Source organism: Ambystoma mexicanum, chromosome 11 (assembly GCF_040938575.1).
Source record: "Ambystoma mexicanum isolate Mex_15411 chromosome 11, UKY_AmexF1_1, whole genome shotgun sequence".
NCBI classification, from domain to species: Eukaryota; Metazoa; Chordata; class Amphibia; order Caudata; family Ambystomatidae; genus Ambystoma; species Ambystoma mexicanum.
In genome coordinates, this window is record NC_090934.1 from 943,442,737 (window position 1) to 943,465,286 (window position 22,550).

General features: G+C 43.9%; 1 protein-coding gene across 1 annotated transcript in view; it reads right to left on the reverse strand.

Annotated features, from left to right (window-relative positions):
- Positions 1-22,550, reverse strand: part of LOC138505078 (mucin-5B-like) — a 2,064,041-nt gene that overhangs the window by 1,760,133 nt on the left and 281,358 nt on the right. Inside the window, exon 11 of the mRNA XM_069625397.1 lies at positions 8,690-8,784. Within this exon, the coding sequence (XP_069481498.1) occupies positions 8,690-8,784 (95 nt within the window). The remainder of the gene's footprint in view (positions 1-8,689; positions 8,785-22,550) is intronic.

Below are 22,550 nucleotides of genomic sequence, written 5' to 3' on the forward strand. Positions count from 1 at the left end.
GGATAAATACTAACCAGATAAAAAGACATTTATACAAAGAGACCATTGGAAAGACTGGTACATCAGGAGAATCAAGTCAAAAACAGTTTAGGTTTAGTTTCTAAGTGGTAGGGCCAGGATAGAACTAGGTTTGGATTCTTTGGGACTTCCTGAAGACAAACAAGCACCTTTAGTTTCTTTAGATAGGTAGGGAAATTCCTTTCAAATAGGGAAAGCTAGGCCGTTTTCTTATCATTGAATAAAAGTAATTTAGAAATGTCCTCAAAGAGTCTGACTCCTTCTTCTGGCCCACCACAGTGGATGGAACTCTCTTATATTTGCATGTCTCTTGGCTTAAGGACATCCATCACCTAAAGGTCAGTCTTCACAGGAACGAGTTGTGGATGGCCAGTCCCTTTAATAAAATTAAACTCCTCTGAAACTGACTATTTTTCTTTTCTAAGTCTGCTTATAGCATCCCCAGCTTGCATTTGGTAGTTCCTCTCCTAAACTCTCCTTATTTGCTGGGTTTTACTTTAGAATCTTCTATTTTTCTTATACCTCATATTCTGCTTTTGTTCGTTTTCGTCCGTTTTCTTTTAAAGCAATAAAATCCTTTTTCGCTCTGATGACATAACCCTTTGATTGTAGACAAAGTATTTTCCTAACTTGACTCAGGAAATGCTAATTCAGCTTTGTTACTAAAATCCCCTCTCGCTCCTCTGCATGCAGTCTTTTACCCTGCAGCCATGTCCATTGCAGGAGCCAGGAAATTCAAGCACAGTACTCAAATTTTAAAACAAAGCCACTCGCTCCGCACTAAGGCACTAATTTCTTTCAAAGTTGCATGTCTCACCCCCAAGGCACTTCATGTTGGCACCCATCAATATTTAGCTCCCCAGGGGGATCTCCTCGCTTCCACAGTAGGTCACACTTTTCGATTGGAAGTTCTTAAATTCTTCAAATGTGGTACCATGAAGAGCTCTTTCTTGGTTGGAGCTGTGACCTCCTGGAATGAACTCCTCATTTCTATTTGGTGTGACACCAACCATCCTACCTTTGATAAATCCTGATAAACCTGTTTATGGAGACACGTATTTCCCTGAATATGTGTCAAGTCCCCTTTGCATCCCTCTTTTACTGTTTCTGTTTTATGGTGTAATCCTTCAGTTCACGTGTACAGCACTATGTCGCACCTTTGTTCAAGGCTAACAAACCTGAGATTAAAAAAAGTATGTTGTGTCCACCACCCCAAATCCAATGTTACAAAAACCTGCACAGGAATAGTCCTATGTGAAAAATAAAAAGCCTGTCCACCCCTGAGACAAATCATTTAAGATCTGTGTTCTACAAGGGAAGACCTGAGTGAGGATAAGCGTTGCAGCCCTGATCCAATGTACTAAAGCTATCTTTGTGCACTGCCAGGCAGCAAAGTGTGCCAGGAAGGAGGCAGCTATCTAACTTCCCTCTCATCGTCAAACTTATTGAAAAAGAGGTAGACAACATCTGTAACTCATGTAGAAAATAACAACATAATGGATCCACAGCAAATGGCGGTTTGGACCTTAACATAGCACTAAGTCGATCATTACTTCCATCCTAGATGACTGGAGATGGAGAGTTGATCAGGGCTTGTAGGAGCAGGAGTCCTATTTGACGTCTTTTCTGCATTAGACACAGTGTAACACTAGACTCTCCAGTGTGGAAATGCCTGCATCAGAGGCGCTGTCTGGAAATGACCGGAAGAGGACAATTTCATAACAGAAACACTTAGAAACATAGAAAATAGAAAATGTATGTTAAATACACTTTACACTACCAAACCAGTGCCCTCTGTACTTCAAGATGTTACCCAAGGAAAATAGGATATATTCCTTTTTTACTTGACAGGTAGAATTTGCACTATTACACCTGAAACAGAAGTGGTATGAGCAAAGAGGAAAAAGAAGGTAGGACACTGGCCTTGCAACTTTGCAATTACAGGCCTCAATGTCTGTCCCACCTCGTTTTTGATTGCAGACATGTAGTTACAGAGGCCATATAGTTTGTAGAGCATGTTATAAATAATGTATTCTTAATAATAAAGGCACATTAGCACAAATAGGAGCATGCTTTGATTCTGATCGCAGAGATGGAGTTACGAATTGTGCACAAATAAAGGCTTAAACAGTGCTGCATTTCGGGATCATCCTTACTTATTGACAGCACTAAAGTTAGAGGCTTGAACACCCGGAGTATCATTTTATACAGTGTACCAGATAGAACAGAACACCAGCATAATATGGCGTCCGCTAAAACCATCCAGTCTCCAATCGACAACCACATTAAACTATACCCAGGGTTCTCGCGCACATAACGAGAAACATACTGCCTGAATCATGGAATTATTTGCGTGAAAAACGCAGATTTGCGTGGCTTTCTGCCTGAAAATACCCATACTTAAAACAGGGATTTTCGGACAGAAAGGTGCGCAAATCTGCGTTTTTCACGGAAATAGTTCCATGAATCAGGCTGATAGTTTCCAGCTACCCTGACCTGAGGCAATACAGAGACGGGGCTGCAGAGGCGCACGGTAAGCTCAATTATAAAGGTAGATTAGAATACTAAAATAACACGCAATAACATTTTATGTTAGGAAAATGAAATAACTGAATAAGCCTGACTGAGGTTAACTTATATTGTTTGTAGAGTACTATGAAGCGAGAAAATGGAATCACTAAAGCGTAGATGTTCAGCAAAGACATATTGACGCACCCATAATCAGTGAAGATAAAGAGACCCTCATTATAAATAATAGATTAGCAGTGGGACAGATACAAGGACGATTGTCTCCCCTGTATGTAGTTGACCCAGAATAAACACATGATACTGCATGAGCTTAACTAAGAGCTATTTGTATTGACTTTATAGAGCTACCATTGAGAGGTGCAAAGGCGAACTAGAAGATACTAAATAGAGCCCGTGAATAGTGAGGACAAAGGTATCCTTAAAATAAAAATGTAGGTGCCAGAGGCACTTGTAAATTAATTCTGCTTCCAACATACAGAATATTGTTAGTTATATCATAACAATGGGTAACTACAAATATAGGTAGAGAGCTAAGGACAAACGAAATAAGAATCTCTAAACTAATAGCCAAAAGTATCTTACTAGAGTCCAAGTATACAAGATAACACACCACACTGATGCTAGTGGTAAGAAAAATTGCATCAGAGTAGCAGAGTAGTTAACAGATGTTATTCACAGATAGGAACCGGCGGCGACAAGCAAGTGGCTGTACATCACTCTGTATTACATGGCCGCATGAAGTGGGCCTGATAAGACAAGCTGAATACAGAATTAGGCTGATCTGTTAATAATACATTCTAAGGGCTAACATTATATTACCCTCATTTTGCATAGTAGAAAGAGTCGACCCCATCCATGGGGCATTAGATTGTAAGGCTCTCAGCAGCACAGAGCAACAGAGAGCTGCCTAAACAAAGGGGCAGGTAATATGTGTATCTCCCAAGTACATATTTAGGTACACAAGTTTTCAGAAGAATAATAAGCCCCTGAAGAAGGTCCACAGTGGAGGAACGAAACATGTAGGGCAAATAAAGGGAAAGTAAATCTCTACAAGGTCAACAAACTAGTCACAATATTTGCACATTTTAAGTGTTAGTGTTTTACAAACTTGGCTTCATTCAGCATGGTGACACTTTTGCACATTGCATTTTATATTTGGTTTTATCTTAATGTGTGTTTTATTTTAATTTGCTGATGTATATAATTGTGAATAGTATGTTTGTAACATACCTTCAGGTAAATCTGACGGGTGATCATGTAATCATTTACCGATTATTTAATATTCAGAGTAACTGTATATGAAACTTTGCGACTCTACCTATACGAACAGTCCAGGTTGGTTTCGTATTCACAGAAGCTTGTTTTACCAGGGACAACCTCCCTGCTGCTTTATCAAATACCATGGAGTCTCCTATAGCATACATTAGAATAATGGTTCTATAACTAAAGATCCTATTGCCATCTGACAATTGTTTGATCTTTTTTTACTTTACACTATACAATTCAGAAGCCCCTGATGAAGCTAACAGCAAACACATTTTTATGTACAAGATACACTTTTCTTCCTTTTATGAAATTGATAGGATTTCTGTAGGCTCACCTATAACAGAAAAAGAAGCTAAACTGATCCCTTCAGATATGGCACAAAATATCCCAGAGGGATGATGGGTTTTTGTTACAATTGTATAATATCCTTGGATCCCATCTTATACCTCTCCAAGAGAAAGTATTTAGCGAAGCAGAGGATAAGTGGTCTTTATTAAAGAATTGAATACATCCTCAGTGATGGTTATTCCAAACATGGTAGAGATAGTGCACACTGTAGCAGCTATAGGTATCTTTACTCAATATGAATTTCAAATTGTTGGCAAGGATCTTGTTCATCAGGCTACAAAAACACTTTGGTTCAAGTGGACTATGTACCTAGATGTATGGTTAGAGACAGTGTCAGATAGCTGTTGCGCCTGCTTTGAAAGGAAAAGATGCACCAGTACCCTCACTTGCTCTGTCTTTAGATGCAGAAAAGCCTTCAACAGTGTTGATTGGGGACACATGTCTCAGAACTTTGCTAGAATCAGTTTGGGGAAGCCTTTATTCAGAAAGTGAGAGTTATGTACGTTGACTCATGAGTGTTATCTGTTGGGTTCCCATTTGCTTAAGAATGCAAAGCTTGAAGAAATATGGGCTAAATAGGTAGAATTAGGATAGGCTGGGGGATGGTGGATTTGGGGGGGAAAAGGAGAAACGTGGGGTGGAGGAGTAGAGACAACAAGGCAACTCAGGGAACTGGGTGGGATAAGTGGGGAAAGGGGACGGACTGGTGATAATGGAGGAGGGTACCAAGGAGGAGGAGGAGGAGGGATTTCTGAAGGGGAATGCATTGGACGACTTTTCATGTTTGTTGTTTGTGTTTATGGTCATGTTGTAAGCGGACACAAAAAAACAATTAAAACGTTTTTTTAAAAAAAGAATGTATAGCTTGGCAACCATCAAAGCAGCTACTGTACAACCATGCTGACGTTTTATGTCAGTCCTTTTAACTGCGATAAGTCATGCAGGATCACAATTGTTTACTGTACAACATTATCATGTCTGTAAGAAAGGAGGCATTTTTCCCAATTCGGCCATGTGAGTTGTAGTTGGTGAAGTCCTACCAAGTAGGACTCTCCTACCATGCTCCAAGCCAGACCACAATCTCTGAAACCAAGGAAAGGCTCTACCACAACACCTGAGGAAGCCGTGAGTCCTGACCCCATTCCTCCCTCCACCTTTGCTCTTCCCTCACTAACTCCTCACTACTAAATCTTTTTCGATATTACACTTCACTCCTTCCCCATCAAGCAACCCAGAAGGTCGAGTGTACTAAACACAGAAGCATTCCTGTCCATTTGCAAGCCCCTGCTCCCTGCTCTCACTGCACCCACTGCTGCTTTCCCAACCATTAGGCCAAACTTACACTTAACCTGCCAGCATATCCCTCCAACTAGAACAAAGAGAATCCATTCCGGCACATGGGTAATGGTGCGCCTGACCTGCACTCATCAACGCAACAGGTTTCTGCATCTGTCTCCTTTCTATTCCACTAACACCAGTGGTCGAAGTGAGCCAGAGCTATCAGGAGCAGAGTACCACTACTTTTTTTTACTGTTACCAGTTCCTCTACTCTTTACAACACTTTTCACCATTCCACAGTGACTGACGTCATTTCATCAAAATGCCAGGGGTAGCGGAAGTGGCATCACACGACCCTTGACCTCTGATGACATCACAGGACGTTATGTCATTTGACCCCACCCTGAAGTGGCATCACGGGAAGCGAATGAACACAACCTTTCACCCCTTGACAAAACTGGAAGTGGCAACACATAGCATTGTTCCTCATTACACTAAGAAAAATATAGTTAAGATATCACTGTAATATGATACACATTTAATACAAGCATGGATCACCATATATATCGTTAATAACAATGTGTATAGGCCCATATTACCACATTACTGTGAATGCAAGCAGATGTGCAAGGCCAAATGATAAGTTATTATTTAGCATTTATGCTTAAGTGCGTTACTTTATATAGAACAAATATACATACAATATCACCCAACCTGTGTTGGTACACATTTGTCAACCTTATAAAGATGAAAGGCTGAGTTGGCCTTGCCGGGATTCGGACCTGGAACCTGCAGATCAAACACAAATCAAAGCAGCAAGCGCTCAGCCCACTGAGCTATCTTACCAGCTAGACTAGAGCTATCTTATCGGCTATAGTAAAATTAGCAATTACATGTATGAATCGTTTAAAAGTCCAAAAGTAAATTACACTCTGTAGTGGATACCAATAAACTGGTATCTGAGCTTTAACAGCAGGCCAGTTCATCTGCAGGTCTGCTGCAAAGTTGGCCACATGTCAAGCCTGCGTGGATCTACTTTACAAGCTTCAGGGGTTGGCAAAATACATACCATTGGGAGGGTTCATAACTGTGTATTAAAGAATTTAGAGTAGCGTAGGTACGCAGCAGACTCACACAGCAACCCGTACTCTGGGCACTCATTCCCTCATACATGCAAACAAACATCCTGAACTTCCCTGCCATGGAGATAGAAAAGATAGATGCTTAAATTGCAACTTACGAAAAGTAAAATACATAGTAGCGAAATGGATTCTTATTCTACTCTAAATGCTTTTTGGACGTTTTTGCCTGCATTGTGAATTTTAGGTGTCTAAGAACAGACTTAATCAGCGACTCACCCCCTGAAAGTGTACCTGAAACAAACCTTTAATGAGTCTAGCAATTTTTGTATAGAATTCCAGAAAGACAAAGTATTTGTTATTCCTATTCTTTATTATTTAAGGTCACCGCTCAGTGTTACCCTTGTGGAACACCCTATTTTTTTTAAAGAGGCCTGAACAAGAAAGCCAGCCACTCCAGAAACAAAGAGCCACATGGCGCTGGCCACAGCCCAGAAGCTTCAATAAAAAATATGTAAACATTTTATTTTTGTTCTTTTTTTAAGGGTAGCAGGGGAACCACAGGCGTAGCAAGGGAGACCTGGCGACCCCCAAATGACGGCCCTGCCATTCCAGAACGGTAGTTTCTGAAATTAAAACATACCTCTTTATTTTATCACCCGACAGCAGTAACAGCTAAACTGAAATCTATTTCACCATACATTCAGAAAACCTGAATGACATCTCAGCCGGGGTGAACTCTACCTTGTTTCATCTTAACTATCGGAAGTTGGAGGAGGTTTTCCTAACGCAAAGAAATGATCTCTTGCAGCACTTCATCACCCCCTGAGTTTTGGAAAACCTGTCAAGTTACCTCAGGTTAAATGCTTAGATGTTGCAGTTGAGAAAGGTCTAGGCCATTTCCATATGATTTTATTTTAACATTAGCTGGCAACATGGGATTTTCCCCTTCATGCCACTGGACTAGGACTAGTGTGCAGTTATATCAGGAGCCTTTTGACTAGTCACTTGGACTACTGTAATGCATTCCCGTGGGATACTTCAGGACCAGACACTATCCATCCCTCAGGCTCTCAGACCACAGGAGATTAAAGATGTTCAGTCTTGGTATCTGGGTTTTGTAATAAATTACCAAATTCTATTCATGACATCCATGTTTCTAGTGGCAGGCCCATCTTGAAGCAGCTGTGGTTCAGGTAGGTTTTAAGTATAGATTCCAGCAGAGCTAAGATCAGCGAGTAAAGGCAATTGATTTCATAAGGCTGTATATACATTTTCCAACAGACTGACCAACTGAAAGATAATGGAAAACAGAACACAATACAGAGGAACTCTTTCTTTTACCCTTTTCACCCACTTGCCTGTCAACCTGGCACATTTACAATCCCTTGAAACATGTGTTGCAGCTTGCCCACTCCTGCCTACCCTGTCCTGCGTCGGAGTCCCAGATGCACTCATTTTTTTGGCACACTTCTACCACTGACTAACACCCCCTCCACCTCCTTTTTTACATAGTCACATGAAGCGAGGCCAACATTATTGGCAGAAGGGTGCTATATAAGTGCACTTAGCACATCTTATCGTACAAGCATCCACTCCTAAGGCCAGGCAGGGAACTTAATTACAGGCCTAACTATGGAACTATTTGCCAGTCTTCTTGTGATCCACTAAGATCAATTGGAGTTCAGAAGATCCCTAAAGTATGTCCTCTCTCCTGCTTAAGACCAGTGCTGTAAAGCCTAAATTTACTAGGGAGAGCCACCAGCTTAACAGCCCTGGGAAGATACATCTGCAGTATCAATAAGCCCTTTAAAATATGTAGCATGATAAAAACATAAAATAGCTAGTGTGAGTATTTTACTGGACTGACTGAGCAAGGGCAACTTTAAATTTAACTTTTGCCTGAATGCTGGGTAGAAAAAAAACACATTGCAGAGGGGCCACTCTGTGTGACTTGTGGCAAAGATGACAGAACATGCTGCTTCAAGCAGCAGACACTGAAAAACACTTCTGAGACAAATACTTGATTGCATTCCAAATGTATGTTCCTTGAGAATTTGACACCCAAAAAATGCCAAATCTACAGTTACAAATTGTTTGCCATAATATCTAGAGTTGATGATTTTCTACTACATCTGTAGCAGAAGAGAATATTATGCATACCAACTTACCGCCTTATAAATCCTCGGATTCTCCACGCTGTGGCAGAGGGCAAATGGTCCTTGGGTGTCTGTTAGTAAGGAACACCAGTAGTTGGCATATTGCTCTGTAGAAAAAGAGGAAGGTAGGTGTTAATCCTTCCCATGGGTAGACATTGTGGCAAATGGGACAAGTGTAAAGGTATACATTCCCTCTAGACATCTAATTATTGGGCCCTATCACCACCAATTTGTCAAAAAGGTTGCATTACTATTCAGAAAATATATGTGCTGCTTTCCAAGTTTGAGGCTTTTTAAAATGTTTGTGTGCATTAAATGAATGTCCTTTTTTAAATGGTGCTAAAATACCATATAGTGTATACTAGTGTATAATACGAAAACCTTAACAGAAACATAAAGTGGTTTAGTATGGGCATGCAGAAACAATTGGTTCTGCTTAGAGATACAATTCCCGCTGGCTGACTCCCCGAAGGCATTTGCTTACTTAATTGGTTGGGATTTGGCCTGTTGCACATTCTGCTTACTTATAGTGGCCACCTACTTAAGAAATTATTCTAAAAGGATGTGTTTCATTCAAAGGGGTGTCTCAGGACATGACAGACTGTGTCCTCAAATGCTAGATGCTGCCACCAAAGGTAAGCAGTTATTGGTCCTCATGAAGAGTTTGCCGGTATCCCGCCGGTATTACCAGTGGGAAACTAGCAAAACACTGTTACTGTCTCTGCCGCCTGATATCCCAATATTACTAGGATATTGCGGGCGGTGTAGAGCCGGTAAGTTCCCATTCCCATGGAGTCCTAAAGGACTTTGTGGGATGGGATTCCCTGAATACTGGTGCTCGTGATTCAGGCATTTCTTTGCCGGTAAAGGCCTCATCTACCAGCAGGTCAGGCCTGCTGGGATATCCGTGGTGGCCCCCACTGGCAAACTTGTGTTTTGCCAGTCTGGAAAAAATGCTGGTGCCGGAATTACTGGCATTTATTCTGGACCGGAAAAAACTTAATGAGGGCCATTCTATTTAATATTAGCTTTGGTCCTTGCAAACTCGTTCTGTTGGTAGCATGTGACTAGTGCAGAGCTCTTCTGTACAGCAAAGGTTTGCCTGTCTTGGAAAAGAAAACTTTACTGGGGGTCTCTGCAGTTTTCCAGGATCCAGCAAGGATCATCACTGAAATGTACACCTTTCAGAAGACCAGCAGGGACCTTTCCATCCCTTCCTTGGCTGTCCAGTAAAGCTGTTTAAGAGGAAGCCTGGAGTTACTCGGCCAACTCTCTTCTTAAGGGTTTCAGTAGTCAAGATTGAATGGCATTCCAAGCAATCTCTTTAATAAAGGTTGTGATCTGGCCACAGAAGAAGATGCCGGTTTACTAGGCAAATTTGCTGTCCATCAAAACAAATCTCCTTCTATTGGTTGGGATAGTCATAAAAAAGCAATAAAATTGGAGCTCTGTTAAAGGAGTTGCTGATTCAAAATGGGAAAACAGGTACCCTCCTCATCCTGTCTCCCCCTGAAACACGAGGTCGAAGGAAATGCCTAATCATTGCCCTTACAGTGTGTTCAGGAGGCACTGGTAATAAGTGAGAAAAAAGAACAAAAGTATGTCTAATGTCTATACCTGTTTGGATAGCTCAAGTGCAATAAGCTCACCTTGGAATATGGCAGTGCTGTGTGCCATGCATATGATACCCCAGTTGGATTGATGTAGCATTTCACCATCTCCATAGCCCCCATGTTGATATATTAAGCACTATATGTGGGTAATGATAGTGTTATTGCTTATTACAGTGCTTAGGAGCCTGATGAACCAAGTATAAAGCATATTATTTTATTATGATTATGACATTCAGAGGATGGGGCAGCAGAGGTGGCAGTAGATTAGAGGTCATCATTACAGGTGGATGGCATCTGCTGCATAGATCAAGGAGACACTTTGGAATAGAAGAACAAGGAGGCTCATACAGAGTGCTGCAATGCGCAAGTGAGGATGGAGTGCCCTGGGCTATAATCTTAACTACAGATGTGTAGTCTCTTACATTGCCACTTAAAGCTCAGGCAGAAATATTAAAGTCAAGCCTCTCTAATTTGGTGTGATTGATAGGCCCACTACAGCCGTACAGACTGAGTCATCCACATTCGGGATTTCATGAGCCTAGCATAAGCAGTATGATGGTAGAGTCTAAGCAAACAATTGAATTCCCAGTGGACATGCAGAGGGATAACAGACTATATTTGAGGCTAGTTCTGTGATGATTAATACCAATATAACCATGAGCTAACAGTTAAGGTGATCAATCTACAAAGACACACAGGGAGGTTGAGAGTGATCAATTCCTTGTCCAAAGGAAACATCCTGTCAGTATTTAATAGCCATTGGAGGAGATACATTTTTAACTGCCAGGAAACAGGCGGTCTCTTACACAACCTTGGTGCAGAAGAGCGTAGCATTTATGATAGTCTTCCAGAACCAGTGGAGGTTGGCCCAAGGGAACAAGATGACTTTGCCACAGCGGTGAAAAAGTTTCAAGAGCATTTTGGCCCAAAGAAAAACATTACATTTGAATGGCATAGGTTCTTTGAAAGTGTTCAGGACTCTCAAGAACACGTAGACAATTATGTGGCTGAATTGGGACCTCACTGCTCCAGAGTGGGATCATAGAAAGGGTGGAGAGTTCAGACTGGCTGTCTCCTGTAGTGTTAGTTACTTAGAGTAATGAAACGTTGAGAGTCTGCGATGACTTGAGAGACCTCAACAAGAACATTTGGATAGATCGACACCGATTGCCAATAGTTTCCGAAGTTTTAGCAATATTTGAGGAGTAAAAATGTTCTCTGTAATTGATTTATCTGCACTTACCACCAAGTGCTGTTAACACCAAATTGTACACATCTTACCACTTTCATCACAACGGAGGGAGCTTTCCATACATTGTTGAATGCCTTTTGGCCTGGCTTTAGTGGCTGCGGTATATCAGCAAGTGATGGAAAAGGTGGTGGAGGGTGTCACTAATACTGATTTTTTCAGGATGATCTGTTGGTTTATGCAGGTACCTGTGAGGCTCACGACTGTGTGTTGAGAACGGTACTCAATAGGAAGGATGCAAGTCTGACAGTTCAGCGAAGTAAGCGCAGAATCAGTGTGGAGAGTGTAGAATATTTGGGACATTGTGTGTCAGGGAGAGGGATTAGCCCAAAAGTTAGTTTGGTGGAAGCAATTAGCGAGGCACCAGAGCCCAAGGACAAAGATCAATTTAGGTCATTCCTAGGTCTTGCAAAATATTATCATGAATTTGTTCATAATTTTGCAGTGATATCCACTCCACTCAGGTCCTTAGTGAAGAAAGGAATTGAATTCTGCTGGACAGAGAAATGTGTAAGGGCATTCAGGAAATGTAACGCTCACCTGATTCCCGTAGAGGCGCCGGTCTTGACTGGGCGTATACCGTATCTTCAAAGGTGATGTGTAACACACGGCTGGCTCTTTGGGCTGGACCTCTGTGCACTGTATGTCTGACGCGAAGGGTAAGATGTCTTAGGTAAGTGAACGCCGTGCTCTCCATCTGCCTCGGGGCAGGGTGCTGTAACCAGTTTCTTCACTGGATAAGGGGAGCAGGCCTCTTGACTTCAGAGGACTGCTGTCCGTCATTTACTGCACGAACGGTAAGTTTCGAGTAATTCTAATGTCTTTAAAGTCTTTAGTAATGATGTTTCTTGTTTTGCAGGGTTCCGGCGATGGCGGATGACGGGCTGAAGTGAGTTGAAGATGGAGCCCGTGTGAAGAATAGAAGCGCCTGGAAGCACGTAAGTAAGCGCTTGTTGCCTGCTTCACGATGCGCTCTAACTGTCTTTTTATTTTGCAGGTCCAAGTTCGGAGCGGCTGCAGGGTGCCGGAATACCCACTGGGTTAGATGTGGAAAGGAGTAATGGCACGTGAGTATTAAAGATCCCCAATGTCTTTAAACGCACCTTGTTTTGTCTTTCCGATGCGGGATGCAGCGCCGAAGGCCTCCGGAGCGTGCGAAGAGTTGGTAAGCTTTTGTCTTTCAGATGCCGGAATGCAGTGTGAAGACCTCCGGAGAGCACGAAGAGTAGGTAAGCCTTTGTCTTTCAGATGCCGGAATGCAGCGCGAGGCGTTGGTGACAGCCGATGGACCAGGTAAGTGAAGAGTTGTCACTGAAGACCGTAATGCTAACCTGTTCTTTCTTGTCTTTATAGGTGTTGCTGAAGACTGGATTCAGGATGGTAAGCCTTTTTCCTTAGGCCCAGGATCAGATGCAGAAGACACGATGAGCGTTCTGCTGCAGAGGATGCAGAATAACGCAAAGCAAGATTCATCCATCGGGTGTGGTTTAAATAGCCTCCTGTAGTGCTTAGGTGTCTCCTTCCACAGCCACGCCTAGGTAAGAAAAGAGTTCCTGCTTTCCAGAAGAGTTCCAGTGTTCTGAATCTAGGGAGTGGCTCCTGCCCCACCCAACAGGAAAAGTAGTTCCAAACAGAAGAGGATCAGAGGCTCAACTGGCAGGCAAGTAAGCAGCATGGTCTGCTGCAGGTAAGTCCACCCAAGCATTATAAGCCCGGCGCTTCCAGCGCTGGGACTGGGCATATTTATGAGCCTGGTGCCACTGGCGCCAGGACTGGGTCCAAAAGATCCCAATTGGGACTGGTTGGCACTCGGAACCTGGGTTATGGATCTGCTTCCAAGGGAGTTGGGAAAACCCTGACCTTTTGGAAGCAGAGATCATGACAGTACCCCCCCTCAAGGCCCCTCCCAAACCGGGCTTCTCCGGGGGTTTTGGCTTGTCAGGAAATGTTCGGTGAAATCTTTTGATTAGGCGAGGAGCGTGGACATATTCAGCAGGTTCCCAGGATCTCTCTTGGGGGCCGTAGCCTTTCCAGTCAATTAGGTAAAATAGTTTAGATTTGGAGATCTTGGAGTCCAGAATGCTTTTGACTTCAAACTCGAGTTCTCCATCAACTAGGATAGGTTTTGGAGATTTAGTTAGTCGGGTTTGAGGTTGCACGGGTTTTAATAGAGAGACGTGGAAGACCGGATGTATCTTCATGTGCGGGGGCAAGTCCAACTTGACCGCTACTGGGTTTACTATGGTAGTGATGGAATAGGGACCAAGGTATCTTGGGTTGAATGTGCGTGGCCCTTTTAGAGGTAGATATTTGGTGGATAACCAGACTTGATCCCCTACTTGATATTGAGGGGCTTCCTTCCGATGTTGATCTGCTCCTTTCTTGTATTGTTCTTTAGCCCTTAGAAGGTGAGAAACAGCTTCCTTAAAGGCTTGGGTGATTGTAGAATGCAGGTAGTCTACTGCTGGTGTTTCAAGATCTTGGAGGGGATCCAACTCCGAGGTTCGAGGGTGACTGCCGTACAAAAGAAAAAACGGGGTTTTCCCAGTTCCCGAATGGACAGAGTTATTGTAGGCATATTCGGCTATCCAAAGGATGTCTTTCCAAGTTTTTTCAGTTTGTTGCAGCATGCAGCGTAAATACTGTTCCAGAGTTTGATTGGTCCTCTCGGTTTGTCCGTCGGTCTGAGGGTGGTGACTGGTCGATAGTCTCACATCAATTTGAGCCGACCGACAGCAACTTCGCCAAAAATGAGAAATAAATTGACTACCTCGATCCGAAATTAGAACCGAAGGAAAACCGTGCAGTCGGACGATGTTTTCGAGAAATTCTCGGGCCAGAGTTGCTGCTGTTGGCAAGCCTTTGAGCGGAATGAAATGCGCCATCTTGGAGAATAAGTCCACGATTACTAGAATCGTATTGTATCCGGAGCATGGAGGTAGATCGGTGATGAAGTCCATAGAAAGCGTATGCCAAGGGCGAGGTGGGATGTCAATAGGGCGTAAGAGGCCTGCTGGTCTTTCCTTTTGACTCTTGTTTTGGGCGCATACTCCACAGGACATTATAAAGTCTCTGATATCTTTTTTCCAAGACGGCCACCAGAAGTAGCGCTTGATCTTTTCTGAGGTCTTGGCCATACCGGGATGTCCTTCCATTAAAGAATCGTGATAACAAGAGATTACTTTTTTCTGTAAATCTGTGCTGGGTAGGTATAATCGTTCTTGGAAATACAATAAGTTGTCCTTTACTGCAAAGTCCTTTCCCTGCAGATGCCAATTCTGTATGTCTGCTGGAGTTACAAGTTGCCTGGCTTTATCCTTAACTTCCTCTATGGATTCTGTGGCGATTACACCCAGAATTCTTTGTTCGGGAATGATTGGTACAGGTTTAGGGTTGATCAAGTGTTCTTCCACTCCCATCCGAGAAAGGGCATCAGCTTTACCGTTCTTTGTACCAGGTCGATAGGTAATTATGAAGTCAAACTCGGCAAAGAATAATGCCCAACGGAGTTGTCTAGAGGATTGGGCTTTTGCGGTTTTGGTGATCCGTAATCACAGTAACGGTGTGTCGGGCCCCCAGCAGATAATGCCGCCAAGCCTTAAAGGCAGACTTGATAGCCAGAGGTTCCTTGTCAGTAATCGTGTAATTGATTTCAGGAGGCGAGAATTTGCGGGACCAAAATGCCACGGGATGCAACTGATTGGTTACCGGGTCCTTTTGTGATAGAACTGCCCCCATGGCAAGGCTTGAAGCATCAGTTTCCACGATGTAGGGGAGTTCGGGGCGAGGGTGTTTTAAGATTGGTGCAGAGATAAATTTAGTCTTCAAATCCTGGAAAGCTTGTTCCGCCTCGGTAGACCATTCAAAACGTTTGTTTTTCTTTAACAAGGCAGTGATGGGCTGGACTATTCGAGAGAATTCGGGGATAAACCTGCGATAAAAGTTAGCGAAGCCTAACATGCTTTGCACACCTTTTACGGAGGATGGTGATGGCCATTTGAGAACTGCATCGACCTTCTTTGAGTCCATACGCACTCCGCCAGGTGATAATATGAATCCCAAGAATTCAACTTCAGTCACGTTGAAAACACATTTTTCCAACTTAGCGAAAAGTTTGTGTTGACGCAATCTTTCGAGGACCATTTTCACGTGTTTCCGATGTTCAGATTCCGATGAAGAATAAACGAGGATGTCGTCAATGTAAACAACAACACACACATCTATGAGCTCTCTGAGGACATCGTTCATAAAATATTGAAAGGCGGCCGGGGCATTGCAAAGTCCGAAGGGCATGACCTGATATTCAAATAGCCCATACTTGGTCCCGAAGGCCGTCTTCCATTCATCGCCCTCTTTTACTCGTACCAAGTGGTAAGCTCCTCTAAGATCCAGCTTTGTATATATGCATGCTTTTCTGACTTGGTCCAGGAGTTCAGGGATCAAAGGTAACGGATATCTATTCTTAACAGTGATCTGGTTCAGGGAGCGATAATCTATACAAGTTCTAAGGTCTCCTTCCTTTTTTGGAATGAAGAACAAAGCTGAAGAAGCAGGGGACTTGGAAGGACGAATAAACCCATTTGCCAGGTATTGATCCAGGTATTGTCGAAGGTGAAGGTTATCAGGCTCGGTGAGGGCATAAATTCTACTACAAGGAGGAGTAGATCCAGGTATCAGGTCTATCTGGCAGTCATAAGACCTATGAGGAGGTAGAGAGTTAGCCTGATCCTTCCGGAAAACATCTTGGTATTCTAGGTATTCGGGAGGTAACTGGGGAGTCTCTGAAGAAATTGCTGCCAGTGCAACACCAGGTAGAGGGTGACAAGTAGAGACACATTCTGGAAACTGGACCGTTCTTGCTCGCCAATCGATCAGAGGATTGTGTTTCTCTAACCAAGGTATTCCTAGAATAATCTGAAACTGAGGGGCCTTGATCACATCGAACACGATCTTCTCATGGTGTCCATCTTGACTTACTAGCGTCACCTCTTGAGTGGTATGAGTTACTGGCCCGGAGGCTATCTCCGTACCATCCACCGTAGTAATGACATCCTTTACAGCCTTGGGACAAAGAGTTAGATTCATCCTCAAAACCATTTCATGATCCACATAATTGCCGATGGCACCGCTGTCGACGTAAGCTTCAATTGCATGTAATCGATCCGGATTATCAGGGCTAATGAGGACCATAGGTATCACGAAATGCGAGGTCACGGAACTGGTTTTCACGCTCGGCAAGAGGACCTCTATTCTTGTCGGGCGAGGTCGTTTCCCTGCTCAGAGTTTGTAACTTTGGTAACTGCAGCTCCTACTGCCTTCTTGGCAGGTTTCACCGGACAGTCTCGAAGAAAGTGCCCTGAGTTTCCGCAATAGAGGCATAATTGCAACTGTTTTCTCCTTTCCCGCTCCTTTTGTGTTAGAGGACCTTTCAGACCCCCTATTTGCATGGGTTCCCCGGAGTCTACTCCTTTGGAAGGAGTTGGCGGTTTGGAAAATACTCGAGCATCAAACTTGGAACGATCGGCCTTCCTGTTCTGCAGTCTGTGATCTATTTGAACGACTAAGTCTATATAGTCCGAACAATCTTGTGGGGGATTCACTACTTGGGCTAACACATCTTTGAGCTCTCCACGTAGACCTCTATAAAAACAGCGTAATCCTTTTGTCCTCAGGCCATTGAGTTTCCACTATCAGTCTGTTGAAAGACGCAATATAAGCCAAAAGGTCTTGATTACCTTGTCGCAACGAAAGAAGCTCATTGTCCAAGGCCTGCCCCTGTCTTGCGAACAGTTTTTCCATACTGAGCTGAAAAGCTTGAAAATCATGGAGGACCGGATCATCTTGATTTACTAGAGGGATCGACCAGTCTGCCGCATTGCCACTAAGGTACGAAAGCACGAAAGCTACTTTAGCTTGATCAGTTGGAAAGGCTGCTGGCCGGCATAAGAAATGCAACCGGCACTGATTGATAAATACTGCAAACCTCTTTGGGTCACCAGAAAATCGTTCGGGCGGAGCCAGAGGTACATTCCCAGGTAGGTTGATCTGCACTGGATTCATAGAGGATGTAGACGGAAGATTTCCCCCAGATGCGGGTAACGGGGTCTGTCCGGCTTGTGACTGTAGCAATTGTCTAGCGAGATCATCTGTTCGCTCCTTGGAAATAATCAGTTCCCTTCTTAGAGCGTTCGTTTCCTGACGGGCTGCATGCACTTCTGCCCTTAGTTCCCCAAGTAACTGGGCTAGCTGGTCGGTATCCGAGGTTTCCATAGCGCCTGGACGGGTTTTTTGTGGTGGGCTTTGCGTTCTGTAACGCTCACCTGATTCCCGTAGAGGCGCCGGTCTTGACTGGGCGTATACCGTATCTTCAAAGGTGATGTGTAACACACGGCTGGCTCTTTGGGCTGGACCTCTGTGCACTGTATGTCTGACGCGAAGGGTAAGATGTCTTAGGTAAGTGAACGCCGTGCTCTCCATCTGCCTCGGGGCAGGGTGCTGTAACCAGTTTCTTCACTGGATAAGGGGAGCAGGCCTCTTGACTTCAGAGGACTGCTGTCCGTCGTTTACTGCACGAACGGTAAGTTTCGAGTAATTCTAATGTCTTTAAAGTCTTTAGTAATGATGTTTCTTGTTTTGCAGGGTTCCGGCGATGGCGGATGACGGGCTGAAGTGAGTTGAAGATTGAGCCCGTGTGATGAATAGAAGCGCCTGGAAGCACGTAAGTAAGCGCTTGTTGCCTGCTTCACGATGCGCTCTAACTGTCTTTTTATTTTGCAGGTACAAGTTCGGAGCGGCTGCAGGGTGCCGGAATACCCACTGGGTTAGATGTGGAAAGGAGTAATGGCACGTGAGTATTAAAGATCCCCAATGTCTTTAAACGCACCTTGTTTTGTCTTTCCGATGTGGGATGCAGCGCCGAAGGCCTCCGGAGCGTGCGAAGAGTTGGTAAGCTTTTGTCTTTCAGATGCCGGAATGCAGCGCGAGGCGTTGGTGACAGCCGATGGACCAGGTAAGTGAAGAGTTGTCACTGAAGACCGTAATGCTAACCTGTTCTTTCTTGTCTTTATAGGTGTTGCTGAAGACTGGATTCAGGATGGTAAGCCTTTTTCCTTAGGCCCAGGATCAGATGCAGAAGACACGATGAGCGTTCTGCTGCAGAGGATGCAGAATAACGCAAAGCAAGATTCATCCATCGGGTGTGGTTTAAATAGCCTCCTGTAGTGCTTAGGTGTCTCCTTCCACAGCCACGCCTAGGTAAGAAAAGAGTTCCTGCTTTCCAGAAGAGTTCCAGTGTTCTGAATCTAGGGAGTGGCTCCTGCCCCACCCAACAGGAAAAGTAGTTCCAAACAGAAGAGGATCAGAGGCTCAACTGGCAGGCAAGTAAGCAGCATGGTCTGCTGCAGGTAAGTCCACCCAAGCATTATGAGCCCGGCGCTTCCAGCGCTGGGACTGGGCATATTTTTGAGCCTGGTGCCACTGGCGCCAGGACTGGGTCCAAAAGGTCCCAATTGGGACTGGTTGGCACTCAGAACCTGGGTTATGGATCTGCTTCCAAGGGAGTTGGGAAAACCCTGACCTTTTGGAAGCAGAGATCATGACAGGAAAATTAAGGCAGACATAGTAATAGCCTCCTTCCTTGGGAACATTTTGTACTACGGATGACACAGTGCTCACAGTGGATGCAAGTATGCTTGGTTTGGGGTTGTCATTAACTCGGTATGGTGGGGACAAAGAGGAATGCATTGTGGCGTTTACCTCCAGGCCTCTGAAGGGTGCTGAAAAAACTACTCAGTTGTAGAGAGGGTCGCTCTAGCTGTTTACTGGGCAATCCTGCATTCACATTTTTATTTGTGTGGACTGATGACAAGCCCCTTGTCCAGATGCTCTCGGGTGGAGTAGGGGCTCACGGAGAATTTGTAGGTGGATGCTAGGGTTATAGTCCTAAGATTTCCAGGTTTGCTATCTTCTGAGAAGTAAGAATTCAGTAGCTGACTGTTTGTCACAGCTTCCTGGGAGTGCAACTGAAAGTGAGGAGTAGTATTGTGGGGAGGAGGTAGTGATGACTAGTGTGGAACAAGGGGCTGTAGGACGACAGGAGTGGGAACTGACAGAAGACAAAAATTATGTGCTGAAGTGTGACAAGAGGGTGGCAGTGTCAGTGTGGCCCAGCAGAGAGGATTTGGACAAGAAATGTGAGGTGTGTGGTTTTGAAAAAAAGGATGAACTGACTTTGATAGGGGTGAGACTAAGGAGAGGAGCCAATATCATTCTGCCAGAGGGTGTCAGAGGGAGGTTGATTGATTTAGCACACCAAGGACATCTGGGTGCCAGTGGCATTAAAAGAAGATTGACACAGAGTTTTTGGTGGGCAGCGATGGACAGCTGGGTTGAAAAAAAAGTGATAGATTGTTTAGCGTCTTCTACAAGTGACAAAAACAAAGTGGTTCATGAGTCTCTGCTTATTCCAGTTTGTGTTCCTATCCACCCATGGTAGTTGTGGATGTGATGGGACCCATTCAAGATTTGGGGGTGGCCTAAGGGCTGTTTTTGCAATAGTAGATTATCATACCAAGTGGGTGGAATGGAGGACAGTTAAGGAGGTGGCCACCGTGGAGTTGATAACATTTCTGGAAGAGGTGTTTTATAGGGAAGGGCTCCTGGTGGAGATCTGATGGAGATTGTGACTAACAGAGCTGTACCGTTTTGTTCGGAGGTAACAAGGACATTTTTGGGGGAGTATTCCATTAAGCACATTTGCACAACACTCTACCATCCCGGGGCCAATGACTGGGTGGCGTGCATGAACAGCATAATTTAGGAGAGAATCCAACTGGCCATGTCGTCAAACATGCCTTGGCAAATTCTGTTGGGGCACATGATATGGGGGTACCACAGCACGTCACTCTCAGTAACAAAGGTATCTCCTTTAGTGTCATTGAAGAGAAGGGTCCCAGTTGGTTGGGAATGGCCACTTCTGTTTTGGTGCATCGGTAGGCTGGGGTGAAAGTTATCAGAAAAGGACAAGACCATTTCAAGAGAGTTTTTGATGAGGAAAAGAAGGCCAATGTGTTGAATTGGAGTCTCAGTGATTTGGTGCTGATGCCTAACCCCAGATTTGGACATAAGTGTCAGGAGAGCAAGTTTCTAGGTCCCAAAAGTATCACGGCTGCGAGGAATGGTGTGGTAATTGTCCAGGGGGGAGAAGTGTGGTCAATGGCCAATTAGTGCCTTACAGAGAAGTGGTGTCGGTTTGGAGGCTGAGAGTGAAGAAAGTATAGGTGGTGAACGAGTAAGGGAGAATGGGGTGAGCACAAGTAAAAGAATGAAGAAGAGTGCTGTCTGGCTGAAAGAGTATGTGTGTGAAGGGAGTTCTGCTTTACAACTGATATATTATTTCTGTTAATGGTTTATCCTATTTTGGAGTTACTCTCCATTACTGGTTATGGTTGCTTTCTTTAGGCTTTATTAATTGTATTATCAGTTTTCGATTAGTAGTCATTGTTGTACATAGTACCTCCCTTAAATTCCTTTTGCTTCTAATTTCCATGGTTTATAAGGGGGAAGATATGTTATGATGTAAACCTGTTCTGCTGGTTCTAAAATAATGTTGATGAATCAGAGTTCTTGATCAGGTGTTTTTGTCTTCTCTGGATGTAAGGTGTGCTCTGCAGTCTTCAGGCTGAACAAAGGTACTCACCGGATCTGACTATCTCTCATCTTTACAGATTGCTTCTGAGAGACGTGGCTGATCTTTAGCAGTTATATTTGTTTAGTTGGTAAGGTCTATTCTTCACAAGTCTATCAATGATAACAAATTATACAAAATGAGACACTTGCTGGCATAAGGTAGGTAGCCTTACATGGCCCTGTTGGATAACAGCAAGGGAAGGTCGGCTTATGGCGTAACCATGCTGGTGTGGCATAACTGTTGGTCAATATGTCAAAAGCCATGTGTTCCCTCTTAAGGCAAAGTGAAGAAGGACCTTTCCTCCTCGATATTTACAGTGACAAATAGAGTCACCAAGCAAACACACCCTACCACTTCACTCGAAGTCATATTTTGGAATTGATGTCAGTGTAGAAAGCAGTAGATGACAGAATTCAAGAGTGATAGTGGGAAATAAGTGATGTGGGGAGGCATGAAACTTTTCTCCAGTACACTAAATGAAGCAAGGAGAGAATTGGTCTGAATGAAGGCGAGGTGGGTTAGATGCAAATACTGGCATATCATCAGGTAAAGATGCCACCTAACAATTGGAACTCTGGTCCGTTGTCCAGAAGAAGGGAGACATTCTTCTGGACCAAAACGATCCACTACCTCTTTAGTTTAGTTATAGGTACAATGGACAGAAGCCGGTTTTTGACACAGGGCGGTGGACTATTGATTTACATGGACATCCTGACTGCATCCTTACTATTTTGGTTGAGGTAGGGAAACCACTCTTAGTGTTAGGGAGAAGTAGGGTTTCTTTTTATTTCTGGTATAATAAAAGTTTATGCCAACCATCAGGCCACCTGTGTGTCAGTCTCCTCCGTATGCTCCCTTACATATTGTGTCAGGATTGGGATCTGACCTGGTTGACAAACTGGGGGACCCTAACATTTTCAAAACTGAGTGATAGGGGATCCAACCCGTATTTAGCTACCAATGAGTCGCCGGAATTCAATCTCTCCAGTAGCCGGGAAATTATCATTGTGCTGGGGACCAGTGTAGTCCACGAAACTCTGAGCACTAGAATGGAAGTAATATTTTATCCATTGACCTCCCAGACCATTCTTCCAGTGCAGAAAGCCGTAGAGCGGAATGGTTATAATCATTTTTGTCCCCAAGAGTATCTTATTCCTGCCAGAGACAAGATTATCATCTCTCTAGATCTACAGGTAAACCTCCCCATAAATGTTGCCATCTATATTATGCCTCCTTGGGAAAGTGGCCGAAAGGGAGAATGAGAAATACTACCCCACCTATCCTGTAGAGCGGAAATGAGAACTTCTCATCAAACCCATTGAG